At 22.1% G+C, this 22535-nt stretch overlaps 3 protein-coding genes across 5 annotated transcripts in view; 2 read left to right on the forward strand and 1 right to left on the reverse strand.

The window, feature by feature from the left end:
- LOC122511081 (brefeldin A-inhibited guanine nucleotide-exchange protein 3) overlaps positions 1-927 on the reverse strand; it is a 33920-nt gene extending 32993 nt beyond the window's left edge. For both annotated transcript variants that reach the window (XM_043626125.1, XM_043626124.1), the window contains exons 1-2: positions 708-927; positions 454-587 (exon numbers count right to left, since the gene is read on the reverse strand). In XM_043626125.1, the coding sequence (XP_043482060.1) occupies positions 454-587; positions 708-846 (273 nt within the window). In that variant the 5' untranslated portion in view covers positions 847-927. The remainder of the gene's footprint in view (positions 1-453; positions 588-707) is intronic.
- Positions 928-1489: 562 nt separating this feature from the next.
- Positions 1490-10281, forward strand: LOC122511088 (probable C-mannosyltransferase DPY19L1). The gene is made up of 9 exons (XM_043626133.1): positions 1490-1814; positions 1959-2071; positions 3886-4023; positions 4133-4201; positions 5560-5895; positions 6390-7212; positions 8920-9082; positions 9210-9338; positions 9724-10281. Exons 1-9 carry the CDS (start codon positions 1700-1702, stop codon positions 9935-9937), a joined length of 2100 nt encoding a protein of 699 aa, XP_043482068.1. The 5' UTR covers positions 1490-1699; the 3' UTR covers positions 9938-10281.
- A 6857-nt stretch (positions 10282-17138) lies between these two features.
- LOC122511087 overlaps positions 17139-22535 on the forward strand; it is a 42596-nt gene continuing 37199 nt past the window's right edge. For both annotated transcript variants that reach the window (XM_043626131.1, XM_043626132.1), the window contains exon 1: positions 17139-17705. The gene's annotated coding sequence lies outside the window, so the exon portion shown is untranslated. The remainder of the gene's footprint in view (positions 17706-22535) is intronic.

A 22535-nucleotide genomic window follows, 5' to 3' on the forward strand; every position in this document is an offset into this window, starting at 1 on the left:
ATTTTCGTTTCTAAACTATTTTCATAAATATTCATAAAAGAAGAAAATTTCAATTTTACTTCAATTTTTTTTTTACTTTTAAAATTTTTCCAAAAAAGTTTATAACTACGAAAAGATATTAATAACCAAAAAATTCTATTACTGTAAAATAAATAAATAATTTAATTTTAAATAATTTACTGCCATTGTAAAATGTATATTTGGAAAATAAACAAAGATTACAAGAATAAAAATATTAATAATATAATAAGAATAATTAATAATAATTAATAGTCAAAAAATAATTAATACTATAATGAAAAGAAATAAACAAAATATAATAAAAAAAAGAAAAAGAGAAATAAAGAAAATAAAATTAATAAGAAATAAACAAAATAGAAGCAAAGAGAAAATAAATAAAAAATAAAAATTCTTCAACTTTGAAGGACCAAATAAATGAAATTATTTACATACGTGTAAACCGGAAAGTCCAAAAGCAACAAATTTGCTTCGTTTTGTTTCCAGTGCCAATTGAATTGCACGCAAACATTTTGCCCGCAATTCATGCGGGGGATCCCTCAACAGTCCCTGCTGTTTGTCCATAAATTCTTCACAGAAAAAAATAAAAATTTTACATAAAATGATTATTTTTCCCTCACCCCCAAAGAATACAAAACACAATAAAAAAAAAAAAAGATTTTTCCAAAAAAAATTAAATTTTCACTTACCAGACGCTTCTTGCGCCGCTTTTCGTAAATTTTGTAATTTTGCATTTTGAGCTTCCCTTACAATTTGCAGTAAGAGATCCTCCATGACACGACCGACTGCCACGCGACTAATCGATAGTAGCGGGTGTTTCCTACTCATGTACGTAAGTAAGAATTTTTCTTCTATGCGCTCAATGTGGAATAGTATCAAACTTAGTTACTAAAAAATCGATGTTTCGTGACACTTTATGCCCGCAACTTTATACACTTTTATACTCCTTTTGGTATTCTTCGTTCAATCTAATTTTCCCTTTTTTATAAAAAAAAAATAATTTAAAAAAATTAATTAAAAAATTAAATAAAAAAATTAATTTAATTTATTTTAATTACTTTACTTTTCATTAGTTTTAAAATAAATTTACGATATTTCTTCAATAAAGCCTTAGGAAAAATAAAAAAAAAGAAATTTTATTCCTTATTTATTTTAGGAAAAATTAAAAAAAAAGTTTAAATAACTTTAATAAATAAACTACGATAAATAAACAACTAAAAATACAAAAATACTAAATATACGAAACGAGTTTTGAATCCACTGAAGAGTGAAGAAATCCAGCTTGCCGACCGACTCCTAACAAGCTACTTTCATTCTTCCCCGAAAGATAGCAGTAGAATGAAGTTTTTTCGATTTTATTTAAAACCATTTATTTCCATATATAGTTTCATTAAAAAATAATTTTTATTCTCCTGTCAAAAAAGGAATAAAAGTAAAAAATACAATAGTGAAGAAATAAAATAATTTTCAACCATTTTTCAACAAATTCAAAAATGAAATAAGAAAAAAACAAAAGCATTCGAGAAATAATAACGCAAGCGCTCTGAAGAATATATTCTGAAAATAATGATGATATTTCCAAATGAGAAACACTGCGGAACAGAAATAAGTTGAAAGACAGCAGTTATGTTCAACAAATTTTCGAATAAAAGAATAAACAGTGTTTATTTAATTGTCTCGCATGACTTCGAAGGAAGAAAAAATTAAAAATGCAATTTTGTCGAAAGATAAAAAAATTGAGAATGGAGAAAAGAGGACAGATACAATTTATTATCGATTGGCGGTGACACTTCTTGGTGTGTAGTGAATTTTTATTATAAATACAAATTTTTTTTTTGGTCAAATTTTGAAGTGTTTAAAATTTTTTACTTGGAACAATTTTTGTATATTTTTTTCTTCTAATATTATTGTAATTTTTTGATATTTTTTTCATTTAACAGCAATTGGTTTTGGATTTCTTCATGGTTGGCACGTATCAACGCTTTTTGAAAATGATCGACATTTTTCACACCTCTCGGATATTGAGAGAGAAATGTCATTTAGAACGGAAATGGTAATTAATTATTGTTTTAAATTTATTCAACATTTCTCTAAAATTGTCAATTGATGTCAAATTTACGAATTTTCGGTTTTAAGTTACCTTCTACTTCACTATAACATAACCTTAAAGTATATGCATCTCTGAGAAAAAAATATTTAAAATTTGGTTTTAAAAAATTTTTATTCTTTTACTAGCAATTTTATAAATTATAAAATTAATTATATATTAAAAATTAATTATAATTAATTGTAATTAATTATATAGCTTCACTCTTCATCGTATTTCATTTATAAAAATTATTTCATTCAAATAATATTTATATTTGATAATAAATAAACAATCGGTTATTTGAATCAAATAAATTTTTTCCAGTGTACTTTTATTTTAAAATTAATTTTCTATTTATTTTGAATTTTACATTTTTTGAATTTTTGTATAAATATAGCTATAATAATAATGTAACTTCACTCTTCAATGTTTCTATTATAAAAAAAAATTTAAATAAATATTCTTCTTCTCAAAAATACTGAAAAAAGATTTGGTTCAAATAATCAATTAGTTGACAATTAAATATTTAATTGAATCAAATAAATATTATTTTAGTGAAAGAATTTTTATTATAGTCAAATAAATTGTACTTGAACCAATAATTCCATTCTTTGAAGGAAATACCGTTTAATTGACTCTAATAAAAATTCTTTCACTGAAATAATATTTTTCTGATAATAGACAAATAATTTGTTATTTGAATCAAATACATTTTTTTCAGTGTATTATTTATTTTTAAATTAATTTTCTAAAGATTACAGGACAAAAAATCCAATTCAATAAATCCAGACCGGAAAGTCCAAGAAAAAAAGTCCAAAGTACAAAAAATCCAAAATAAAAATGTCCAAAGTCAAAAAATCAAAAATAAATGATGAAACATAAGAAAAAGCCACATTTTTACTTTTACGCTATAAAATTGGAATTATTTTCAATATTTTTGATAAAATTTTTTACAAAAATTCAATTATTTTCATAAATAAAAAAATTTCTCGAAGAATTTCAATTATTCTATAAAATTTTTAAAACAATTATTCCAAGAAATACAATTATTTTTAACCATTTTGATGAAATTCTTTACAAAAATTCAATTATTTTTAAAAATAAAAAAATTCTTCAGAAAATTTCAATTATATTCATAAATAAAAAAATTTCTCGAAGAATTTCAAATATTCTATAAAATTTTTAAAACAATTATTCCAAGAAATACAATAATTTTCAAAAATAAAAAAATTCTTTACAAAAATTCAATTATTTTCAAAAATAAAAAAATTTTTCACAAAATTTTAATTATTTTCATAAATAAAAAAATTTCTATAAGAATTTCAATTATTTTATAAAATGTTTTTAAAAAAGGAGAATTTCATTGAAGACAACCATTTGAATTTTTATATTTCAATTTTTTTCATTGGATTTTGAATTTCTTTTTACTTTTTGACCAAGACAAAAAATCCTAAAAAATAAATCCAAAGTGAAACTATTTTTTTGTTTACTTTTTTGGATTTTATTTACTTTGGATTTTTTTGTTTGGACTTTTTGTTTTGAATCTAATATTTTGGATTTCACGTAGTTTTTGAATAGAAAAGGAAAAAAATTTTCATTTCCTATTTATTTATTTTGTAGGAAAATTTTTAAACTAATCTTTTTTAAACAAATAAATATTCTTCCTTTCAAGTACTTCTTATTTTGAATTTAATTTTCTATGAAATTTTGGAATATTAAATTTCATGATTTTTAATTTTTCCAAACAATTTTGAAATAATTCTGTAAATAATTTTTAGGGAATGTATTACTCGTACTATAAAATAATTGCAGAGGCCAATAATATTAGTTCAGGTATCGAAAAACTTTTATCTGACAATATATCCGAATATCCAAATGTTATAGACGCCACAATGAAATATAGTCTTTTACCAGAGGTTCGTTTTCTCATTTATTTTGTTTATTTATCAATAAAAATGATCTTTTACAAAAATTTATCTTATTCATAAAATTTGTGTTTGATTTTAAATAAAATAATATTTCCAGGTCACTGCAGGTTCTCTTTATCACATTGGCAAAGATTTTGGTCTTCTAACGAAAAAACAATGCTGGCAGGTAAAAACCTTATTTATTTATTTTTATAAATGTTTATAATTTTAATAATTTACTACTTTTTAAAAATATTAATTATTTTTCACTTATATTTTACTTATTTTTTAAATATTTTTTATTTATCTGTTTATTTATTATTATGTACTGTTATAGGCCTTAAGATTATTTATTTACCTTCTAATTTAAAAAAAAGTGTTTATCAAACTAATATTAAATATTTTTTATTATTTATAAGTAAAATATGATTCCTTTTTTTAATAAATTAATTTGAGAATTGTCAGATTTTTAATCAAAAGATGGTAAATTTATTTCTGCTGATGATTTTAAGCCACCAAAACAAAATTAGAAATACTAAAATATTCATTTTTATTGTTTAAATAATTTAATTTTTTATTAATATTATTACATTAAATTATTATATAATTATTATTAATATTATTAATAATAAAGATCTTAAACTTTTTTGTTTGGCCTAATGGCTTAAGCCATTAGGCAAAACAAAAAAATTTAAGATCTTTATTATTTAAATTATATGGCTTTCTACAAAAATTTATTTCAACATTAATAATATTTTAAATTAAATATGTACATTTAGGGTAAATGCACTAGTAGTCGGACACTTAAGGATACGATCTTATATTATGCTTTTTTTCTTGAAATAACAAATATCTACTGTGTTTATAAGCACATTATCAATTAAAGGAGTTCTTCAGGATTAAGAATCATGTAAATTTGTTACAAATACTTGAGTATTTAATAAAATATAAACATTTTAATGAAAAATTACGAATGCTTTAGTAGTCGGACACTTTTTTCCCTTGTTTCTATAGTCGGACATCTGTCAGATATTTTGGATTTATAAAGTAAAACAGATAATTTGTTAATTGCTATCTGCTGGAAAATGGAATTAAAGCAAATTAGAAGTTATTAATATAATATTTAAACCCTATAAGTTTTAATATTTATGATAAATTATCAACAAAAATTTGTGCTACTCATTGCGCTACTCGAAAATGGTTGTATCTATAGTCGGACACCATGATTTTTAAAACATTAAATAAAATATTTCTTGTTTAATTATTTTCGAAAATAACACTAATTTCATAAAATATAAACTTTACACATTCGTCCAGTATATTTTTTAAAGTAATTATCACAATGCATTATTATTTATTTGCCAAAAAACACGAAAGTGTCCGACTACTAGTACTGTCCGACTATACCCGCACTTACCCTATATACATAAATTTAAAAAATATTAATTATTAGGTATTAATTTTTTTATTAATTTAATTAATTAATTTTTATTAATAAATAAATTTATTGTTAAGAATTTTAGACAATAATTTTTTTTCTCATAGATCGAGAGGGGAGATGAACTCCCGCCAGTTTTAAGTTGCGAAGGTATGGAAGTACCGATTTATTTTTACCTCGAGATCGTTTGGTTTCATGCAACATTCACTGGATCAATTATATTTCTCTACGCGACATATTTAAGTGGTTCCGTTTATGGTGGACTTTTGGCGATATTCTCATTTTTCTACAATCACAATGAATGCACAAGAATACAATGGACACCGCCATTGAGAGAGAGTTTCGCCTATCCGGCTCTACTCTATCAAATGTACAGAATAACTGAATTTATACGAGGGCATCGACACATAAAATCAAAAACCCACAAGTTCTACACCTACGTGGTGAGTATTAAAAAAAAAAAAATTACGTTCCCTTTTGTATCACTAAAAAAATTACTAAAAATGTTTCTGAATGAGAAAAGAATGGAAAAAGTTTCTGAATATGGGCGGAGCGTAGAGTCGGAGTGGGGGAAGTGAGAGAGAGCGAAGGCGTCTTCTCACTTACCCTCATTTCTCCCGCGCCGAGTGGGGGGGACGTTTCTAAGAATAGGCGGAGCGTAGAGTCAGAGTGGGGGTAGTGAGAGAGCGCGAGGCATCGACTTTCTCACTTGCTCTCATTTCTCCCACTCCGACTCTACTCTCCGGCTCTTTTCCACAACATAAAAAGGCGTTAAAATTCACTCTAAACCTTGGCAATTAAATTTTAAAAAAGCACTAATTTATTTAATTTACTTAATTTATTTAATTTAATTTATTTTATTTATTTATTTAGTTTTACAGTTATTTATTAATTTACTGTTTGGGAAAAAATGTTCAAATCAAATTTTTTATTTCAGGACATATTTCTGGCAATGATGTACAGTTTCTACAGTTGGCAATTCTCACAGTTTGTCTTCTTAACGCAAATAATTGTCATTCTCTTTCTCAAGTGGATAAAAATAATTCCCCGCGATTTATCGAGGAAAATTTGTCTAATTCATGGCCTGTCGGCGCTAACAATAATAATGGATTCGGAAAATACTCTACTGTCACAATCATTGTATTGGTGCCTTTTATTCAGTCACATTTATTGTGAATTTATCAGTGAAAAATTACAGCGTTTCTTCAGTTTAAAATCAATAACGTGGATTGAAATATTCTCCACAATAATTGCGACAGTATTGACGAAAATATTTATCATTAAATCAGAAGATGACAATCATATTTTCCAACTGCTCATGTCGAAATTAACGAAATATAAAGATTTTCATACAATGCTGTATACATGTGCTCCGGAATTTGATTTTTTACAGTATGAAACATTCAAGACGATTACAGTGACATTTTTATTGCCAACAGTTATTATTGCTGGATTAATAACATTGTACTATTGGTATAGAAATTTTAAGAAGGAAAATTATCCTAATTGTATTGAACCTGAAATTGCTTATAGTGCATTGCAATGTGGGGCTTTTATTTTAATGGCTGTATTTATTATGAGATTGAAATTATTCATGACACCGCATTTGTGCATTATTTCTGGATTGGTGATTGGAAAGCGTTATCTTGCAAAATTTGGTCTTAAAAGTGAAACTTCGCGAGCTGCATTGGTGGCTTTAATTTTGGCATTGATGACTTTCAATGGAATGCAGAGACTTCAGGAAGAAAGAAATCACGTTGGTATGCTTTAATGATTTCTTTAACTTATATTTCATTAATTAATTTATTATTATTACTAGGAAATGTTACGAAACGTGATATTCAATTTAATATTATTATACGCAAATTACAAAAATTTGTATTTTAAAATATGAATTTTTGAATGACTTCAGATTTAAACTTTAAGAAAATTTAATTATTAACTAATTTACTAATTAATTATTCTTTTTGATTAATTTCTAAAATTTTAATAAAATTCTTTAAAGGAATTTAACTATTTTCATAAATAATAACATTAATCGTAAGAATTCAATTATTTTTATTAATAGTAAAATTTTTTGGAAAAATTCAATTATTTTAAACAAAATTTTAATAAAATTGCATGGAAGAATGCAATTATTTTTAAAAAATTTGATGAGTCCTTCGAAACGGTTCGATTATTATTATTTTCAAGAAAATTTCGCGAAAGAATTCAAATTTTTTCTTAATTCGTTATAAAATATTTCAAAATAATTCAATTATTTTTAAAAATTTTAATAAATCCTTCGAAACAATTCAATTATTATTTAAATAGTAAAATCTTTGCAAAAATTCAATTACTTTTAAAATAATTTCACAAAAGAATTCAATTTTTTTCTTAATTCGTTATAAAATATTTCTAAAGAATTAAATTTTAAAAAAAAATTTAATAATATTTCTCGAAAAAATTCAATTATTTTATAAAGTTTTAATAAAATTTCATGAAAGAATTGAATTTTTATTTAATTTTTAATAATATTTTTCGAAAAAAAATTTATCTTCTAAAATTTTAATAAATCCTTCGAATAATTCAATTATTATTTATAAATTGTAAAATTCTTATCAAAAATTAAACTATATTTAAAACAATTTTGCAAAAGAATTCAATTTTAAAAAATTTTTTAATATTTTTCGAAAAAAATCAATTATTTTATAAAATTTTAATAAATTCTTCAAAACAATTTAATTTTATTTATAAATAGTAAAGTTTCATTAAAAATATGCATCTTTGCAAAAATTCAATTATTTTGAAAAAAATTTCACAAAAGAATTCAATTTTTTTCTTAATTTGTGATAAAATATTTTAAAAGAATTCAATTATTTTCTAAAATTTTGATAAATCCTTTAAATAATTTTATTATATTATTTATTATTATTATTTTATTATTATTATTTTATTATTATTTATTATTATAAAATAATTAATAATAATTATAAATAAAATATAAATAATAAATAAATTATTAATAATAATTAATAATTAATAATAATAATAATTATTTATTATTATTTTCAAAGAAAATTCCACGAGAGAATTCAATTTTGTTCTTAATTCGTTAAAAAATTTTTAATGTTTAATTTCAATTTTTTTCAAAGGCGATTATTTTAAATACTTGAAAAAAAATCCTAAAATTCAATTCTTTAAAAAAAATTTCAATTAAAATTATTAAAAAAAAATCTATTATTTAAAAAAAATTTTAAGAAATTCTTTACAAAGAATTTAATTAGGATTTTCAAAAATTGTAACAAAATTTTTCGCAAGAATTCAATTATTTTCTTAAAAAATCAAACTTTTTGAAGGAATTCTATTATTATCAAATTTTTTGATAAATTTCTTTGCAACAATTCGATGATTTAAAATAATTTTTTATTTATTGATTTTATTGATTTTATTAATTGATTCTCTTTATGTATTTTAATTGCTTTCAGGTGAATACATGAATATAGAACAAGAAGAATTATTTGAATGGATAAAATTGAAAACACCGAAAAATGCTGTTTTTGCTGGTAAAATGTCGTTAATGGCAAATTTAATGTTGTCGACCGGAAGACCAATTGTGAATAATCCATATTACGAAAACAAAGAAATGAGGTTACATTTTTAATTTATAAAAATTGATTATATTAAATAAATTTTTCCAATTTACATTATTAATTGAAATAGATTGCAATTTTGAGTATCAAAATGCAAAAAATAAAATGAAAAATTATTTTTTTAGAGATAGAACGATGAAAGTCTATGAAATGTTCAGTCGAAAGGAACCTGTAGCAGTTTACGAAACTCTGAGAAAACTTCACGTGGATTATGTAGTTTTAGACGAAAATCTGTGTTTCGGCTTTGGCAATGTGTAAGTTTTTTTTATTTATCGTTTAATTTTATAAAAAGAATATAATTTACTTAATTCATTCACAAATATTCAATTTAAATAAATAAATTGCGAGCGCGCAATCAGTAAACGCTACGTTTAGAGAAGCGGCCCCCACTTCCGAAAATAGGAGTGGGGGGTCGCTTCTCCTAGTCTCGCGCTATGTAGTTATTTATACTTCTACTTTTGAGTCTTAAAATAATCTTTAATTTCTAATACAACATTTATAAATTCTCCAAGTTTAAATTGAAAAATAAATAATAATACCTAATAAAATAGAGAATTAAAAATAAAAAATAAATTAATATTTTTTTTTATATTCCACGTATTTTCAAAAAAAAATTTTACTTTTTTATTCTAAAATTAGAAAACCCGGCTGCAGAATGGTGGATTTAATGGACCTTCTGGACAATGGAAAGAATAAAAAATCAGGAAAACCACCGGTGTGTCCAATTCTCTATCGCGGTTACAATCATCTTTTCAGAAAAGTTTTTTCCAATCAAAATTACGTGGTCCTAAGTCTCGAATATTCCAAGTACGTAGAAATAAAACCGAAAAAAACAATTACTTATCAATTATAAAGAAAAAAGAATACTACTCAATGAAAAAAAAACAATATTTATTAACAGAAAGCACACAGAGAATAGTATTGTTAATTCATTAATATAAAACTTCAGCCATTCTCTTTACCAATATTTTCTTTATTATTAAAAAAAGAATATTAATTTCTCAAATTTTTAAAAATAACTTTAAAATTTTATCAAAAAAGCAGAAAAGTTATTAAATTTTCCACTTTTTTCCGAGGAAAAGATTGAGAACAGTTTTTCTAAAAACAAAACATACAATCAAAGAAACAAGCATGTACATTTTTTATATCTGGATAATAATTAAAAAATTAAAACAATTAAAAAAATGAAATGAAACATATCGAATTGAAAATTTAAAAAATTTCTTTCTTTAAATTAAAAATGAAAATTAAAAATTTTTGAGAGAAGAATATTTCTAAATAATGGTAAAAGAAAAAAAATAATATTGAAAAGAAGTTAAGAGATATTTTCCTGTTAAAGAAATTCAGTTGAACAAGACTGTTAAATATATTTTACTATGTAAAATAGAAATATATTCTAAATAATTTTTAAAACACTGTTTATTGGAAAAGGGACAATAAATAGATTTATTTTAGAATAAAGTGTGAAATTAAATTTTCATAAAACAAAAAAAGTATCTATATATATTAATATAGATTTTTGAGCGCAGCTTTAAATAAATGATGGATTTGATTAATAATAATTTTTTCGCGAGAATATAGAAAAAAGATATTGTAATAAAAAAAGGACAACAATTCTTTTGTCAAAGAAATACAATTAATAGATTTTTAAAAATCATTCAAAATCATTTAAAATCAATCATAAATGTATTTATCTATTAAAAATTACTATATTATAATAGTAAATTAGTTTAAAATGGATAAATTAGTTTATTTTTAAAATTTTAATGCATAAAGTCTTCTCTGTGCATGAGAGGAACGCGCAAGCGTGAAAGAAGGGGCAATGAGAGAGAAAGAGAAGAAGTAAAATTTCTCTCTTACTCTCATTGTCCCCACTTTTGCTCTTACGCCCCCCTCTTCTAAATTAGGCTCGGCGTAGCAACTACAGCGATGTAAATCTAGTAATGCAAAGAAATTTTGATTTTAAGACTCAACCAAATGCTTTTTAGGCGTTGTAATTAATTTATTGTGCTATAAAAAGGCGGAGCATTCAAAATTACGTTAATATTGAATATTGCAATATTTAACATTATTAATTATTATTATAATTACAATTTTATTCCTATTATTATTCTCGTTATTATCATTCTTCTTCTTGTTCGTCTTCTTCTGGATCTTTCTTCTTCTTCTTCTTCTTATTTTTATTATTTTTACTTCATATTTTTATTTATATTTTTTTATTACTATAATTTGATTTTATTTTATTTTTATTATTCTATTATTATTAATATTGTTCTTATTATGAACTATTATACTCAATAATGAAGACAACGAAATGTACGTCTATGTGTATTAGGAAAACAATTTTTCAACGCTACAACTATTTAAAAAATTTAAATTTTACGAAAAGTGCCATTTGGTGTCATTTGGTGTCTATAGAGATATTGTTTGACAAAATACCCTTAAATGTCTATAAATATCGAATTCTTAAAATAGGTTTAATTTTTAGTAGATTCTAATAAACAGAAAAGAGCATTTATAATTGTTATTAAATACAGATTTTCTTGAAAAAGTTTTTCAACTACATAGCTTCTAGTAATTTTACTCCGTCATTTTTCAAAAATTGTCTCAAATTCAGTATTAAATATTTTTTTTTTAATTAAAAAATTATGAATAAATAAATAAGAGAGAAACGGTTATTTTTCTCGTAATATAACAGAATCAGTGTATTGTTCGTATGTCCGTTTTTTACATTCTCGCATCACATTTATCAGAAGGTGGTAATTTTAAATTAATTTAAATATTCGCATGTGATTTTAATAAATTTAATATAATAATGCAATAAAAGTTCTATTATTACTGTAAAATAGTATAAAATACAGAAAGAGCAGCTTATTTAAGATAATATGTGATACTTTTTATTAAATATAAGTTAAATATGCCAAAAAAAAGAACAACAAATTGTAATAACTGTAATTGAAGGTTTCGAAAATATAAAAAAATTATCTTAAAGATTTTGTTAAATTTTTGTCACATATTTCGTCCTTTTTTGCTTAGATGAACCTGAATTTCAAATTATGTTCAAAAATATAAAAAAAATTCTCGTCAAAATTTCAATTATTCAATTATTTTTAATTATTTTCAATTATTTTTCAAAAGTAATAAAAATTCCACAAGAATTCAATTATTTGCTATTTTTTTTATAAATTTCTTCACAATAATTCAATATTATTTTCATAAATAATAAAATTCTTTTTAGGAATTCAATTTTTTTTAATACACATTTATTCAAATTTCTCGAAAAATGCAATTATTCTTCAAACCTTTTTTTAAATTCGTCGAAAGAATTCAATTATTTAAAAATTTATAGATAAAATTCTTTATATTACGAGAATTAAATTTTGAGAAAAATTCAATTATTCAATTCAATTCAAATTTTTGTTGAAAACACTAAAAAAGTCCAATTTTTGAAAAATTACAAATAATTCCAGAAATTCAATTATTTTCAAGAGTGATAAAATTCTTCTCATAAAATTCAATTATCTTCCAAATTTAAAAAAAAATCTCGTCAAAATCCCAATTATCTTTATAAATAAAAAAATTCTTTCCCAAAGTTCAATTATTTCCAAATCAATTTCAAATTCCCAAAAATAGTACGCAAACATTTAATTATTTTCATAAATTAATAAAAATTTCTCAGGAATTCAATTATTTACAAATTTTTTATAAATTCCATGGCAATAATTTAATTATTTTTATAAATAATAAAATTTTTTCAATTATTTTTAATAAAAAATAATTAAAAATTGGAGAAAATAATAATTTATTTAAAATGATGAAAATAATTTTGAAAAAGTTACTGTAATAATATTCTTATAATATAAAACAATGATTTTATCACTCGGACATTTTTAATTATTATAAAACATGAAGAAATCGATCACTTCGAGTCTTCGACTCGGAGCAATCGCTATCTTCATGTTTTATAAAAATATTCTTATAATTTATTGAAATTAAAAAGATTTGAATTTAAATGATTTGAAAAATTTTAATTCCTACGAAAAAATAATATTTAAATATTTATTTAAAAAAAAGTTATTGATGTTTTCGAATAATTTTACAATTAAAGAAATTCGTAAATAAAATTAACAAAGAACATTTTTTTGAGTAAAATTTTTTCCTTTATTTTCTAAAAATTTATAAAGTTTCAATTTCATTTTCAATTAAAATTTGTAATTGACAAATAGAATAGAATATGTAATGTTTCTTTTCCAAAAGAAAATGCATTTTTGAACAATATTATTATTGAGAAATATAAATTATGCATAAAATATTTCCTATTTCTTAATTATAATTTTTTATAAAAATCACCAATTTTCTATTTTTTATAAATAAAGGGGAGAAAAATTTGCATAATTTAGATCCGTCAAACGAAATTTGTTATAGAAAAAAGCATATAATAAACAAAATGAGTATATTTTTTATTTGTTAATCATATTTTTTTTATATTTTCTAATTTCAAATATTGTTTTATTATAAATCATGAAAAAATACCTGCATTTTTTCAATCTATCGAACAATATATATTTTTTAAAGAAAAACAAAAAAAAATTGATTTAGATTTAGTGAAGAATTTTAGTTAAAAATTCTAGATAATCCTGCCAATTATCGGCTGTGGTTACTTTTTATTAATTGTGAATTAAAATAATTTTGGTGAGTTAAAATTAATTAATTTTTCCTATTATCTGAAAATCAGGGAAAAACAAATTTAAATTTTTGTGGCAATCCTCTAGTTGCACTTATTTTCAATAAATAAAATAAAAATTAAGAAATAAATAAAATAAAAAAAATTAAATAAAATACAGAAATAAGCAAATTAAAGAAATACAGAAATAAGCAAAATAAAGAAATACAGAAAAAATAAATAAAAAAAAATAAATAAATACAGAAATAAAAAAAATTAAGAAATACAGAAATAAGGAAAATAAATGAAATAAAGAAAGAAACAAAATAAATTATATAAAGAAATAAACAAAATAAATGAAAGAAATAAATAAAAAAGGAAACATTGAAGAAAATAAAAACCAGAAAAGCACTTCAGAAAATTTAAAACCATATATCAGAAACAATGAAACCTAACGGAAGAAAGTGCGCTAATATTCTAAAAAGTAGAGTATAGTAATTTTTCATGTCAGAAAAGACAATTTTTATTACTCCACACACCAATCACGAGGAATTCGAATCTAAAAAGCAAAATGCCTAAAGAAGAAAAAAAAAATAGAAAAAAGTATAAAATTTCAAAGATTGTTTCTTTAACTTAAAAGTTTAAACCGAAACAGCGGTATCTTCACTTAAAGAGAGTCTTTATAGGCTTTTGAGAGGTATATATATATAAACAACAAAACCACCACACGATCACACTGTACCTTACAATATACAACCATCAGAGAATAGCTTGTTTATACTGTATATACGTAAAGGCACGCTGACCTAAATGAATCCTTTCCACTATATTTCCAAGCAAGTTACAAACAGTCAGTCCCAGTCCGGGCGGCAATATTGTCGGATCTGCGCGCACTCTTGTCCATCAAAATACAAGAAGAAGAAAAATAAAAAGGATCAAAAATAAAAGGCAAAATAATATATAGGTTTCCTGGTTAAAATTAACGGGGAGAAAGAGGAGAGAGAGAGACAGAGAGAGAGAGAAGGAGGAAAATCTCACCGGGTCCAGTTTGGATGCAGTGAGAGTAATATATAGTGACGAATAGAGATATTTTCACAGATGTTATTAATAATACGAGTTAGTAAAAGTGCAAAACCTCGCAGGCCATTGAACCTCAGTGAATGGGACCCATATTGCAAATAAAAGAACGGAATCGGTCTCAAAAAGAATTTTTTTTTTTCTTTTTTTTTCTTCGTTCTCATGTTCAAGTTATTATCATTGTTCTGTCAGCAATTACAATTTTATAATTCATTCACTAATTCATCTAGATCAGTGATTCGAGAACAAATGGATTCTTCGTGTCAACTTCTTCTTCTTGTTCTTCTTCTTCTTCTTCTACTTCCTTAATTTTTTATAAACAATATTATTACATCTTCTCTATTTTTTAAAATTTATTTTACCTCTGAATTTTTTTTATTTTGAAAATTTATTTTCTACCTCAATTTTTTATCTTAAAAAAATATTTTCTACGTATCAATTTTTCTATTTGAAAACATATTTTAATTAATTTTGTAAATTAATAAAAAAATTATTTTCTATCTCGATTTTTCTATTTGAAAACATATTTCAACTTTATTATTATAAATTTGCGGAGTGATAGCTTCAATTATTATTTATATTTCAATTAATTTTACAAATTAATAAAAAAATTATTTTCTATCTTAATTTTTCTATTTGAAAAAATATTTCAATTAATTTTATAAATTATTAAAAAAAATGTTTTCTATCTTAACTTTTCTATTTGAAAAAATATTTCTAGTAATTTTATTAATTAATAAAAAAATTATTTTCTATCTCAATTTTTCTATTTGAAAAAATATTTCTATTAATGTTATTAATTAATAAAAAATTTTTTTTCTATCTCAATCTTTCTATTTGAAGAAATATTTCAAATAATTTTATTAATTAATATTTATATTTGTAGGACATACAATTTACTAAAAAAAAATTCCTTTTTTTTAAATAAAGAAAATAAATGGAATCTGTATTCCTTTCGATTAATTTTTCCCTTTTAATTTAATTCTATTCTTTTTTAAATTCAAAATTTTTTAAATCCATTTTTTTACTGCTAAAAAGGAAAATCTTTTTGATCTTGTATTTCATGGAGAGAAAATTAATTTTTGATTTTATAAAAGTATTTTATAATTTAGGGTGAAAAAGCAACAAAGCGAAATTTTCATATAAAAATTCCAAACTTTAAAAAAAATCATGTGAAAATTAAAACAGTTTTTCCAAATATCAAAAATATTATCTAAATTTTAATAAAATTTTACTAAATTTCATTGTAATTTCTTTTCAAGTTTGTAGTATTTTTTACATCAAAATTTCGCTTTGTCTCATTTTGTCCCCGAATTTTAAAAAACTTTTACAAAATTAAAAATTTATTTTCCCTCCATGTAACATAGGATCAAAAAGTTTTGCTTTTTATCAAAAAAAAAGTAATTTTAGTTCTTAAAATTTTTTTAAATTTTAAATTGAAAAAGAATAGAATGAAATTGAAATGGAAAAATTAATAGAAGGAAATACTTTTACAAAATTTACCTTTCTTCAATTAACTAAAATTTGTCCACTAAAAATTTTTTCTAAATGGAAAATAACAATAATTCTCGAAATTGATCTCCAAATAACATTTTGCTCCATTTTACTTTTAATATCTGGAAAAATATTCCTTCTTAATTAGAACAAAAAATTATTCAAAATTGTTTTTTGTGTTTAAATATAAAGTTTTTATTCATATTCTCTCCTGTCTCTCTAATTTACACTGAGAAAAAAATTATTTGATTCAAATAGCCGATAATTTGCCAATTATCAAACAAATATTTACTTGAATCAATTAAATTTTTCTTCAGTGCACAAATATTCAACAAAAAATTGACAATTGAAAATTTGATAATTGAAAACATTGACAATTGGAAAAATTGTTAATTGAAAACATTGACAATTGAAAAAATTGTAAATTGAAAAAATTGACACCTGAAAAAATTGACAATTGAAAAAATTGTTAATGAAAAAAATTGACATTTGAAAAAATTGTTAATGAAAAAAATTTACATTTGAAAAAATTGACAATTGAAAAAATTGTTAATTGAAAAAATTGACATTTGAAAAAATGGACGATTGAAATAAATGAAAATGAAGAAATTGATAATTGGAAAAATTGTTAATTGAAAAAATTGACAATTGAAATAATTAACAACTGAAAAAATTGTCATACAGAAAAAATTGACTGAAATTTACTGAAATATACAGAAAGTGTTGAAAACGAATAATTATTAAAAATTAAAAATTAAAAAACTTAATCAACATTACTTAATTCCAAATGTTAATTAGTAAATTTTTAATTAAACTCTAGATATGGACATCTCTTCCTGTTTTCGCGGGAAACGGTACAAAATAAATGCGGGAAAGTGTTCTCTTCACTGTACTCTTTTATTGTCAGATGTGTGTTGTACATGCGTGTGAGTGTATAATATAGTAAAAAAAAAAAAAGAAATGAATACACGTGTGTGGTGAACCTGCGCATTGTCGCGCAGTGAAGAACGTGCCGCGGATGCAGCTGGAAGCTATTGGCATTCAAATAGAACTTCCACTGATTTTTCAAATAAATATATAAATACATAACAGTGGATTATTAAAAAAATTGAACCAAAAAAAAAAAATCAGGGCAAAATAAAAATAAAAAAATGGAAAGCAAAAAATAATAAAAAAAAGTGGTGAAATATATTTAAAAAAAAAGAAGAAAATAATGCAAAGGAACACTAAAGAAATTATTATCATTTCAATGAGAAGGAAGTTGAACGATGTTGTTAATTTTTGTGTAGAAAAAGTGAAGTAAAAAATTATTAAAAATCGATCAACTTTGAAAGAAATGCGGCTTCCGTGCTTAACAATTCTTCCTTGTGGATTTTAATTTCTAACAGTAAGTGAATTTATATTTTGATAAAATTTTCTCTAGTTCTCTTTTTTCTTCTTCTTGTTCTTTCTTCATCGTTGAATTTATTATTTTTATTAATATTATTATTTTTATTTTTTTTTAGAAAAATAATCTTTTTAAATATTTATTTAAAAAATAAGTACAAAAATCCGTTTTTAAAATTTTAGTATAATTATTATAATTTTTCTCAAAATTATTAACGAAAAAATTCTAATTGTAAATTTTATTCCACCTTTTTGATTGTATTTATTAATTTTTATGTTATCCCCTTTTTATTCATAACCTTTTCCTATTTTTCTTATTCTCATTAATATTTTTTTATTAATAATATTTTTGTTATTATTTTATAATTTTAGATCTTCCACTATTAATTATTTCAATTTCATTTAAAAAATTAGTTTTTTTCGTTAATAAAAAAAAATTCAATTTTCGTGAATTTTTCGAAAACAACATCTTTTAATTGGAGAAAAATAAGTTCCTAATGGCCGGGAGGTTCTTTTTTTTTGTCCCTATTATAAGCGATTATTACGTGACCCTCTAACAGCAGCAAATGCTCTTCTCCGAAATGGGAAGTGACTCCACATTAAATTTATGACTAAACGTTGCTTTTCTCGATTTTATAGTGTTTCACGCAGTTGTTCTAATTTCCTAGGGCCTTTAAATATTTTGTTTCAAAAATAACTTTTGTTTTTTCGAATTTGAAAAAAATGTCCCACCCATAAAGTTTCTTCATTATACAATATATTTATAAAGAAATGTAAAAATATACTTTTTATCTTTCTTTTTTTTTTGGTGAAAGTAAAAAAAAAATAACGGAGAAAAAATATTTTTAACTGTTTAAAAATGAAAATTACAGAAAAGAATCAGGTTTTTTTAATCAAATTAATTTTAATTCGGATTAAATTAGATATTTACTACTCTTTAAATTTGAATTAGTAAAGAAAGTTTACTAATTTTAATTAGTGACTAGTTTTGAGCTTTTGAATTTGTATATTTTACTAATAAATTAGTAGAAATTACTATTTATTTTACTAAAATTAGTAAAAATTAATATTTATTAGTAAAAGTTACTAATTCAAAAAAATTCAGTAAAAAAATTTACTTTAATTAGCGACTAACTTTTTACTTTTGAATTAGTAAATTTTACTAATAAATTAGTAGAAATTACTATTTATTTTACTTAAATTAGTAAAAATTAATATTTATTAGTAAAATTTACTAATTCAAAAGCAAAAATTCAGTCACTAATTAAAATTAGTAAACTTTTTTACTAAATTTTTTTCAATTAAAAATTTTACTAATAAATAATAATTTTTACTAATTTTAAGTTATTAGTAAAATTTACTAATTTCAAAATCAAAAAGTCAGTAACTAATTCAAATTAGTAAACATTTTTACTAATTCAAATTTAGAGAGTAAATAATTTTGAAAAGTTGGTCAAAAAATTAGTTCTAATTTATAATTATAAAAATTTTTAATAGAAAATTATACTTTTTAGTCATACTTTATAGTCAGCGATAGTTTATACTTATAAAAAATCAAAAGATAAACAAAGTGTATCAAAAGCAAGTTTCGCAAACGACTAAAAATCAGAATTGGTGCCAAAGCTCAACTGTTAAATCAAATAAATACGATTGGCGTCTTGTTCTCTCAATCAGGTTAAACTCCTGGTCTCAATATATATACATAATGATTAGGAGAGATTCAGGCCAAACCGAAATAAAAATATACGGCTTCATCAATATATTGGTTCACCTTATTTGCAAATTAGGAATTTAATTTTTTTTTTCATTTTTTTTTTTGGAACCCAAACAGATTTTAAATGAAATTTCTAATCTTCCGGGGTCAACGAACGGTTTCTCTCTTTTTCTCTCATTGAACGATTCGTAGTTTCTTTACAATTTTCATTTATTTTTTTTTTTCGGGAGAAATTTTTAGAAAAGTGAAAAAATGATTTTTTTATTATTTGTGATTCTGTGTGTAAAAATAAATCTTTCTTATCATAATATTACATCTGTTTCATAAATTTATAATATTTCAAAAATATATTTTCATACGAAGATATAAATCCTACTTGAGAAACATGAAATGCATTCCAAAGTAGTACTGATTATAATCATTTATATATGGAATTAGGTTTCTTGGAAAATATCCTTTTCAATTTAACATTAACTTTGACAAGAGAGTTTTGTTTTTATTTTTTATTATTTTTTAATAAATTATTATATAATAACAATTATAATTGTAAATATATTTAATTATTTGTAAATACTGAAGGAATTTATTATTCTATAAACATTTTTATGAACCTTAAACCTCTCGTCGATTATTTTTTATTTACCTTTATTATATTATTTAAACAAAATATGAAACTTATTACACTGTAAAAAAATTCTTTTTAATAAAATTTGATTCAAATGACCGATTATTATTAGTCTAATTGTCAAATATAAATATTTACTTGAATCAAACAATTTTTATTTGATTTTAAATTTTAATTTAATTTTCATAATTAAACAGTTGCTTCAAGTACTGAAATTATTGGTTCAAATATAATTTAATCGATTCAAATTAAAGTTATTTCATTCAAGTAAATAAAAAAAAATTTTTTTTGTTAAATAATTGATTTTTTTGAAATGTTTTTAAAGATACTATTTTAAAATAATTGAATTCTTTTGTGAAATTTCATGAAAATGCTAGATATTAAAAATAATTGAATTTCGAATATTTTTTAAAAATAATTGAATTTTCGAAAAGAATTTCATTGTAATTTTTGAGAATAATTTTTTTATTTCTAGTATTAGCGAATTTAAAGTAGTGAATATTCTCTTAAAAAAATTATTATTTATAATTCTTTATTCAAAAAGTACAAAGAATATTATAATAATTTTTTTACCTTCTCTATTCTTTAGAATAATTAAATTTTTCGTAATGAAGATTATTTTTAATTTGAAAATGAAAGTATCAAATAACAATTTTTGCGAAATTCAATTTTCCTCGTACACGAAAGTTTAATTATTTTTCGTTTACAAAATCTAATGTTAAATTCAAAATTATTATCAAAATTTGTTAAAGTTTTTTATTATATACTTTAAAGTATTAAAATAATATAAATTGAAAATTTAATTCTAATATTAGTTTTTCAGTTATGTGTCATAATAATTATTTCTTTAAAAATTACTTAAATTAAAATGATTTGAAATTTTGTTCCGTAAATAGTTTTTTGCCAAAAATACGAAACTTTCTTTTCATTCTCACAATCAGGGTGTGAGAGAGAAAAAAAGAGAGAAGAGAGAGAGAGAGAGAAAAGGAAAGACTGGGGAAGAAACATTTCCCTTAGAAAATTGATTAACTTGCAAATGTTTTACTTTCACTTTAATGACACCTATGCTTAATTAATTTCGAGTAGGAAAAATTCGCACATGTTTGAACAAAAGTGCATTGTCTCGCTTTTGGAACTGTGTGAAGTCACGACAAGGTAGAGGCCAAGAGTACTTTGCAAATATAAATGAGAAAGAAAGATTACACTCGTATAATGTGTGAAAGAAGAAAAGAGAAATCAACCGTGATCTTAATGATCTCAGGAGAAAAGAGAAAGAAAATGTAAAGGAAAAGAATGAGAGTAAATGAGATACACAGGGAGAGAGAGAGAGAGAGAGAGAGAGACCGGAAGAAAAATAGTATATAGGAGAGGCATAGAACGAGTTTCACATGACCGAGATACGCCATAGTTTTACCAGGACAATGATTATGACATGAGATCATTAGTTCGTCAGTAGCCAAACGGTAGCGGATCTCCAACCGCGTTAATTGGACAAAGGTCATATTAAACCATAAGTGTTACTTTTTATTCCAGAGTGCCATACACTCTATAATTACAAAATAATACCCACAATTCGTCACTCATTTGGTCAAATTAAAAAAAAAAGATATTTCTTTTACTGCGCCGACTAATTATCTTTTGAAACAATAGAAAAAAAGATATTTAGTCCCGCTGTGAATAAATATTTAAAATAATAAAAATTATATTCCATCTTATGTAGAAAGTATTTTTATTAATTTTTATTTATTGCTATTGTTACAATTGTATTTTTTCAATAAAAAGGAATTATTGTTGTTTTTTTATAATCATTGTTGTCCGAATGAGTCGTTTTTAATTAATAAATAAAATAAATTTTTTTAATAAATTTCTGTTATTATAATATTATATTTTATTATTAATAATTATTATTATAATAATAGAGTTGAGCTTTTTGTGTTTATTAATAATAATAGAAAAATTTTAACATCCGAGAATAATTTAATAAAAACGACACATTCGAACAACAATATTAATAAAAAAAAAAAACAATTCATTATTGTTGAAAAAAATATAATTATAATAATTTTTATTATTTTAAATATTTTTTCTATTGTTTTTTTCTATTTTTTCTATTCTATTACTATATGGTATTAATATTATTATTTGTTTAATTTTAATTTCCACAGTTCAGGGAAATTAAAATAATTTTACTTAAATATTTCAAAATTAATTGAATTTTAAAAGAGTTGTGTTTACAATATTCATAAATAGAATAAATCTTCAAAAGGTTTTAATTTGAAATCTTAGATTTCAAATTCAAATAGATTTATAGAAGAATTTTAGTTAAAAACACTAAAAAAAATTGAATTTTGGAAAAATTTTTAAATCATTGTAAAAATTCAATTTTCTTCAAAATTAATAAAATTCTTCGCAGAAATTCAATTACATTTGAAAATTTGAAAAAATTCTCTTTAAAATTTCAATTATCTTTATAAACAATCAAATTCCTCTCC

The sequence above is a fragment of the Leptopilina heterotoma genome, unplaced genomic scaffold (genome assembly GCF_015476425.1).
Source record: "Leptopilina heterotoma isolate Lh14 unplaced genomic scaffold, ASM1547642v1 Lhet_80, whole genome shotgun sequence".
NCBI lineage: Eukaryota > Metazoa > Arthropoda > Insecta > Hymenoptera > Figitidae > Leptopilina > Leptopilina heterotoma.